The sequence below is a fragment of the Pan troglodytes genome, chromosome 8 (assembly GCF_028858775.2).
Source record: "Pan troglodytes isolate AG18354 chromosome 8, NHGRI_mPanTro3-v2.0_pri, whole genome shotgun sequence".
In the NCBI taxonomy this organism is placed as follows: Eukaryota; Metazoa; Chordata; class Mammalia; order Primates; family Hominidae; genus Pan; species Pan troglodytes.
The window spans coordinates 18,341,586-18,349,004 of NC_072406.2; the positions used below are offsets into that span (position 1 = coordinate 18,341,586).

The 7,419-nt window shown below is 53.7% G+C and overlaps 1 protein-coding gene across 1 annotated transcript; it reads right to left on the reverse strand.

Moving 5' to 3' along the window:
- Window positions 1-2,244: 2,244 nt before the first annotated feature.
- On the reverse strand, window positions 2,245-4,634 carry CALML5 (calmodulin like 5). Its single transcript, XM_054660596.2, has one exon. It carries the CDS (start codon window positions 4,461-4,463, stop codon window positions 4,023-4,025), a length of 441 nt encoding a protein of 146 aa, XP_054516571.1. The 5' UTR covers window positions 4,464-4,634; the 3' UTR covers window positions 2,245-4,022.
- Window positions 4,635-7,419: the final 2,785 nt, after the last annotated feature.

Consider the following 7,419-nt stretch of genomic DNA (forward strand, 5'->3'; position numbering starts at 1 on the left):
CTGGTCTCCTGGCTACTCCCCCAGCAGCAAATCAGCCTGAGCTGCTTTCTCTCACCTACTCCCTTACACGTGGAGCTGATTCCGTTTCTAAGTGAGTGGATAGAGAGGGGGATGGAAGAGCTAGCAGATGCCTCCATTGCCTGCAGAGACGGCAACAGGACCGTGTTTCTGAGGGTGGGCCAGGGCCTTCCTTCCTGGGACCCAGGAACTTCCATTCCAGTGCATTTTCTTCTCAAAGGTTGGACCTTGGTCCACGGTTGCAAGGAGAGCCCAGATCTAACCATCATCACAAATCTGGATGTATATGCTGACCCTAGAGTTGGTAACGCTACTGTAGAAAATGTCTTCTTTGGCCAGGTGTGGTGGCTCATGCCTGTAATTCTGGCACTTTGGGAGGCCGAGGCAAGAGGATCACCTGAGGTCAGGAGTTCGAGACCAGCCTATCCAACAGGGTGAAACCCTGTCTCTACTAAAAAATACAAAAAAAATTGCTGGGCATGGTGGCGCACGCCTATAATCCCAGCTACTCGGGAGGCTGAGGCAGGAGAACTGCTTGAACCTGGGAGACAGAGGTTGCAGTGAGCCGAGATCACACCACGGCACTCCAGCCTGGGTTACAGAGCGAGATTCCATCTCGAAAAAAAAGAAAAAAAAATGCCTTGTTTTTTTTTTTCTTTTTGGTTTTGGTTTTTCTTCAGCCCTTCCAGATTCTGTCCCAACCCCCAACTATAGAAATGGAGACAGTCAGGTGCCGTGCTAGCTCCATGGAAAACTCAAGCCCTTTCCTCCTGAGTCAGTCAACAGACTGTGGAGTCGGGGCCAGTGGGGCAGGGGCTTCCCACAGGGGAAAATCCAGCAAAGCTTCACGCAGGATGGTCGAGTTTCCCCGTGTGCTCTCTGTGATTTCTAACCTTCCATGATGCGCCCATATTATTTTTAGTATGAAACATTTCAGACACATAAAAATATAGAGACTAACATAGAGGACACCCACATAACCATCAACATCATCAGCTAAAGAAATGAAACCTTCAGAACCAGCTGAGGCCCCTCTGATGCCTTCCCCAAACCCCTCCCGCCTGCTCCAGAGCAAGCGTCAGTCCTGAATTAGAAGTTTATTTTCCCCATGTATGAGCTGCATGTGTCTTCAAAATCAGGTATTTTTTAAAAGAAAAGAAAATCGATTTTGCCCTCTACAGATTTAAGCTGCTGTTCTCAGACTTTGGGACCCTCCCGGACCAGGAGCATTTCCAGAGAAATTTGTGTAATGGTGAGACTCTCCATTTTGCAGAGTAAGAACACGAAGGAAAAGAAACACCAAAAAAAAAAAAAAAAAAAAAAATCTCCTGTGATTCCAGTAGCTTCCTAAGAGAAAGGAATTCAGTGGTGAAAATGCACCATATCCTCAGAATTTAAAAAGTGAATGCAAAGCCTTTATTTTTCTTTTGTTATTTTATTTTATTTTCCTACACAGACCCTGGAAAACCTCTTCTTGACCAGCTCAGCACTGAGGAATCATCACTTCAGAAATGAGACCTCCGTGACCCGCGTCCCTAAGAGGATGGGGCTTTCCTGGAGGACCTCCGGGCAGAGCCAGGATGGGCATAGACTTTGCCGCCGGCCTCCTGCTCAGTCAGGTGAGCAGGCAGGTCTCAGGCTGCCTCTGCTCTGTTACCCTCTCACCTCCCTATCTTCTCTGTTCCACCCCCTCTGCAGCCCTTCCTGTTCAGAGCCCTGAGGGAGGAGACTGGGGTGTCCACCTCTCCTCTCCCTAGCCCCAGGTGCTCCCTGCCCACAGCCCAGGCAGAGGAGGGAAGGTCTGACCCCAGCCCTGAGGCTGGAAGGACCTGGAGGGCACTGGCCAGGCTCTGAGCACCGGGCAAGAAGGAACAGGTCTCAATGAGTGACCGCAAGAGATCATGGTGACTCCTGAAAACGCCCAGGCCCCGCCTCAGTGCCCCGGGCTACCCCTGGCCCCCCAGGCTTTGTGCTGAAGCCGAGATAAAGTGGACAGGCGCACCTCACTCCTCCACAGGTGTGCCCCACCCCCCTACCCGCAGGTCTGCCCGAGAGCACGGCAGGTGGGAAAGAGACGAATCCTGACTCCAAGGCCAGGGCCGCCACCTCCCCAAAGCCCAATTTCACCCAATGCTACCATAAGTTGGCCTGGGCTGCTCCTGTACCCACCTGGGGCTTCAGTTTCCACATCTGCCAAGCAAGGTGCCTGGGTCCGACCATCTGAGACCCAGGACAAAGGGAGCCCTGGGAACGCCGGGCTGTGATGAGCGAGCCTGGGTCTCGTTTCTAAAACCTCACAGCACCAACACAACCCAAGTCCATACAGGGCTGTGCCCTGTCAGGGTGGAGGGCCCTGCCTGTTCAGCCCCGTCCTTCTCCCGCTTGCTCTGCCCTTTCCCCACCTCCCCCAACCCTAACCACACAGACGCACGCACACACACACACAGAGACACACACAGACACAGATGCACAGATGCACACACAGACACACACAGACTCACAGACACATAGACACAAAGATACACACACAGACACAGAGACACATAGATGCACACACAGACACAGACTCACGGATACAGACAGACACACAGACACACACAGACAGTGACACACACACAGACACACACAAAGACACACAGACACATACAGACACACACGGACACAGACATTCATGCAGACCCACAGATAGACACACACAGACACACAGATACATAGACACAGACACAGACAGACAGACACACACATACATAGACACACAGACACACGGATAGATACACAGACACACAGACAAAGACATACCCAGACACACACACACACACAGATATACAGACACACAGATACACACAGATACATACACAGGCACACACACGAACACACAGACATACCTAGACACACAGATACACACACAGAGCCACACACAGACACACATATACACATACACAGACACATATGCACAGACATAAACACATACACAGACACAGACACACAGACACACACAAACACACAGACACACAGACACACAGGCACACAGACACACACAAACACATACACAGACACACACGCAGACACAGACACACACAGATAAACACACACAGACACATAGACACAGAGACACACACACACAGATACACACACAAAGCCACACACAGACACAGACACACAGATAAGACACACACACAAATGGACACACACAGACACATAGACACAGAGACACACTCAGACACACAGATACACACATACACATGCAGATGCACACAAGGACACACAGACACACAAACATAGAGACTTACACACAGATGCACACATACAGAGACACACATACAGACACACAGACACACACACAGATGCACACACAGACATACACGTATATTATTTGCAGCCGAAGAGAGGCAGGCTGCGTGCAGAGGCTGGCAGCTGGGCTCCGTCTGTCCATGCGAGGCGCCCGCTCCTGTTTGTGCAGGACACGTGCCCAGGTCCTCACCAGCAGCTCAGGCAGAACCTGGAGCCACAGACACCGCCCAGCACCATCCTCACACATCCTCTGCCCACCTGTCCTCTGCTCCGCGTCAGGGGAGGGAGGAGCTGCCCCTGGGGCCTGCTCCAGGCAGTTCTCCCACCGCAGGTGAGAGGGGTGGGCTGAAAGAAACCCTGGAAGCAGGTGGGGGCCCTCGGAGGCAGCCGCCCCGCAAACACCAAGCACACATGGAACTCGGCAGTCCTTTATTTAGATCAATGCGGGGCTGAGGGACCCTCATTCCACTGCAGGGCAAAGGGGGACCAGGCCCAAGGAGGCCTCCTTCTGCCCAAGGTCTGGAGGCAGAGAGGGGCTCGCAGGCGGCCCGAGGGCGCCGCATCCAGGCCCCGGAGCGCAAAGCCTTCCTCCCAGGGGGAGGCAGTTTCCCATCCACCGACCAGGTTTCCCCGGAGAGTCCCAGCACAAAAGCAGCAGCGCGCGGTGGCCCTGAAGGCTCAGAGCGCAGCCAGGGGGACACAGGCGGGGAGCCTCACTCCTGGGCGAGCATCCTCGCGAACTCCTCGTAGTTCACCCGCCCGTCCTGGTCCACGTCGGCCTCGCGGATCATGGCGTCCAGCTCCTCCTGCGGCAGCGGCTGCCCCAGCCCCGCCATGGCCTGCTTGAGCTCGTCCACGGTGATGTGGCCGTCGCCATCCTGGTCGAAGGCGCGGAAGGCGACCTGCAGGTCCTCCAGGCCGGCCCTGGCCTTCTTCGCCGCCGTCAGGAACTCCTGGAAGCTGATTTCGCCGTCGCCGTCGCTGTCAACCTGGGAGATGAGTTTCTTCAGCTGGGCCTCCGAGAGGTTCTTGCCCGTGGCCTTCAGCGCCGCGCCCAGCTCCTGGGCATTGATGGTGCCGTTTCCATCCATATCAACCGCGGAGAAAGCCGTTTTGTACTGGGCCTCCTCCTCAGGAGTCAGCTCACCGGCCATGCCTGCGTCTCCTGCACCTCGCGGAGCTTCCGAGCTGCTGCCCACCGGCCCTCAACCTGCTGTTCTCAGAGCTCGTGGTCCAGAGTGCAGGCAGCCACAGGGATCCGGGCAGCGTCTGTCCCAGACAGTTCTGCCTTGGCATGGGAACCCCCTCCTTTTCTGCAATCGGAACAAAGGGAGGAGGGAGGCTCCCCACCCTCCAAATGCCCTGGAGTGAGAGCCTCCTCCCAGGGAGGGACAGATCAGCTGCAGACAGGAAATGCAGGAATGGGAGTGGGAGAGCTGTCAGGTGCCAGGTGGGAACTGCCATGGGGTCAGGGTATCAGATGTCTAGCCTGCCAACCCCTCCTGGCCTTGATAGCAACCACCTCCCTCCAGGAACATTCTGCCCAAGGGATAGTTTCCCCTGCAGCTGATTCTCGGAGATCCTGACCAAGCCAAGGGGTTCAAGACAGCTTCTGCAACTTCACAAAGACTGAGACTGGAGGGGGAGGTGGCTTGAAGAGGGCTCCCTCAAGGGCACAGCAGGCCCCAGTGTTTGGTGTTTCCATACCCCTCTCTCCAGTGCTACTGCCTAGCTCTTGCCCTGAGGCTGGGGCTGGTGGAAGGGAAGTGGGTGGTAGCGTTGATTCTGCCAGGGCACAACTGTGGGTATCATGAGATTCCCAGTCCAGGGTCTAGAGACAGAGGATGGGGCTCGCTGCCTGTAACTTCAAGGAAGCAAGGGACCAGGGCTGCCTTCAGAGCCATAGCTGGTGCTGAGATGGTGTTTACAAGTGAACATGTGACGTGCAGTTTCAGAGGAGAGGGAAAGACTTTTTGTCTCCCCAGAATACTCCCTTCTAGCTCAGGGATTCCTACAATTCAATTCCATCGCCAAGTCCAAGGTTCCCTGTGCAGACACCCGGGGAGCTCAGTGGCAGTCGTTCCATTCACAGGGCGTCAAACAGTTACAGCTGGAGTTTTTCTGCAGCGAGACATGGGGGGCCTCAGTGCCCAGCATACCCCAAAGGTGCAGGCAGAGGGGCAGGAGGATGCAGAACAGGTGGCTGCCATCACGCTTGGCCCTCCTTGTGGTTTTACTAAGCATCAGCCCTAAGCACAGAAACCCATCTGGGAACCTACTGGGGTCCTCAATCTGATCTGTTCTCTGGAAGGAAACCCCCAGGGCCACTTGCCTTGACCAACTTTTAGAGCAACAGCTGAGCTTTCAGGGGACCATCCCCAAGTCCTTCCACTGATGTGATCTACAGTTGTGAGGGGACATTTGCCTTGGAGTCCCCAAAATGCCTTTCCCAAGCAAGTCCCCTCTGATCTCCATAGATTCCCATTCTTCTCCCCAGCCCCTGCCCGTACACAGGGAACAAACTCCTTTATTCCCCTGGGAAAGTTTATGCATTCCACCTCCCTCCTGTTCAGCCCATCAAATAGACCAAGTGCCCTCTCCTTCCCTAAAGTGCAGCCAGACAAACACCTCCCAGCCCCTTGGTGCTGCACACATTCTCCAAGGGAAGCCGGAGGCTGGGGTGCCCAACCACGCACTCCATGACCCACAGCTCAGTCCCCCAGGACCACACAAGGGGCAAACCAGGCAGAGCAGTGAGAGGAGGGAAGATGCCCCAGCCAGCCCTAGTGTGGCAGCTGCTCCCTGAGCTGCGTGTGAGGGGCCAGAGGGAGGTGCAAAGGGCTCGGAAGCACCGCAGCAGAGGGAGAGGCTGAGGTTTGCAGAGAGGGAGCTCCATGGACCAGGTACAAAAGGGAAGGTCATGGTCAGCAGGGAGAGGGAAGGAAGGGGGTCACCCCATCGGAGTTCAGGAGGACCCAGCATAGACAGAGAGATGCAGAGAGCAGTGTCCCAGTTGTCTAACTCATTTTATAAAGATAGCTTGAAGATTTTCTAGCTCACCTCAGTGGTGGAATAATACAGAGGCCTCAATAAATATTGAGCAACCAATTTCTCAATGAAATTGACAACCGGTTTGGGGTGGAGAACGTGGGTCTGGCCAGGAGATGAGAACAGAGAAGCATCCTGCCTGGTGAGGGGCCCAGGGAGGGCGGGACTCTTAATAGCTGGATTCAGCCCAGCTCCTTGCTTTATTTCCTTAAAGAATACCTGAAGATTTAAATCTATAGTTGAAATTTCCTTTCCTTCTCATCTTGTTGATGGGACCTGTGATTAAAATCCAAATGCTTAATAATTATTTCATGTCATTTTCCCCAGGTATTAAATACTACTTTGCAAACAATATTAGGAGACTTGAGCTCCCGGTTCCAGTTTTGTCAGTGATGTGGAAACGTGTGTCTCAATATCCGCATCTATAAACTAGGATGATGCACCCACCATATCTGATCGGAGCGTGTAGGATCAGAATATTAAGTACAGAGCCAGCAGCAGGTGTTATTATTCTATGATAAACCTCATGTCAATAACAAGCTGATTCATGTTTGATGTAAACCAACACTCGGGAAAACATCTACTTGAAGGGGAATCTCACAATTTTGTGATTATACCTCTTTTGATTGAACGGAAAAATTAAATGCGTCCACCTCGAGGTTTAGTTAAGTCCAACATGCCAAGGCTCAGAGCATTAGCTGACTTTTCAGTGTCAGCTCCAGACAGAGGAAGTTCCATGCAGAGCAGAAGCACCTATTTAGAAAAAGCCTCAGGCTGTCTCATCACGAGACAGGACGATGGTCACTATTCTCACGATGTGCACTTTCTAGATGGAGAGAGGCCGTGTCCATAGGGAAAGTCCCCTGACTTCCCGCTGCGTGTTTCCCCATCCGGGGTCATTTCCTCCCTAACACATTCTCTTTTCAGGGCATGTACAAGCACTGAGATTGTTTTTTTCATCCTCCCCTCAGCCTCCCACCACAGTATGCAAGCCGTCAGCTGCCTTGGCTCAGCCTCTGTGGGTGAAGTTTCCACTCCCCTCCTCTGGGTTCAGCACTAGGG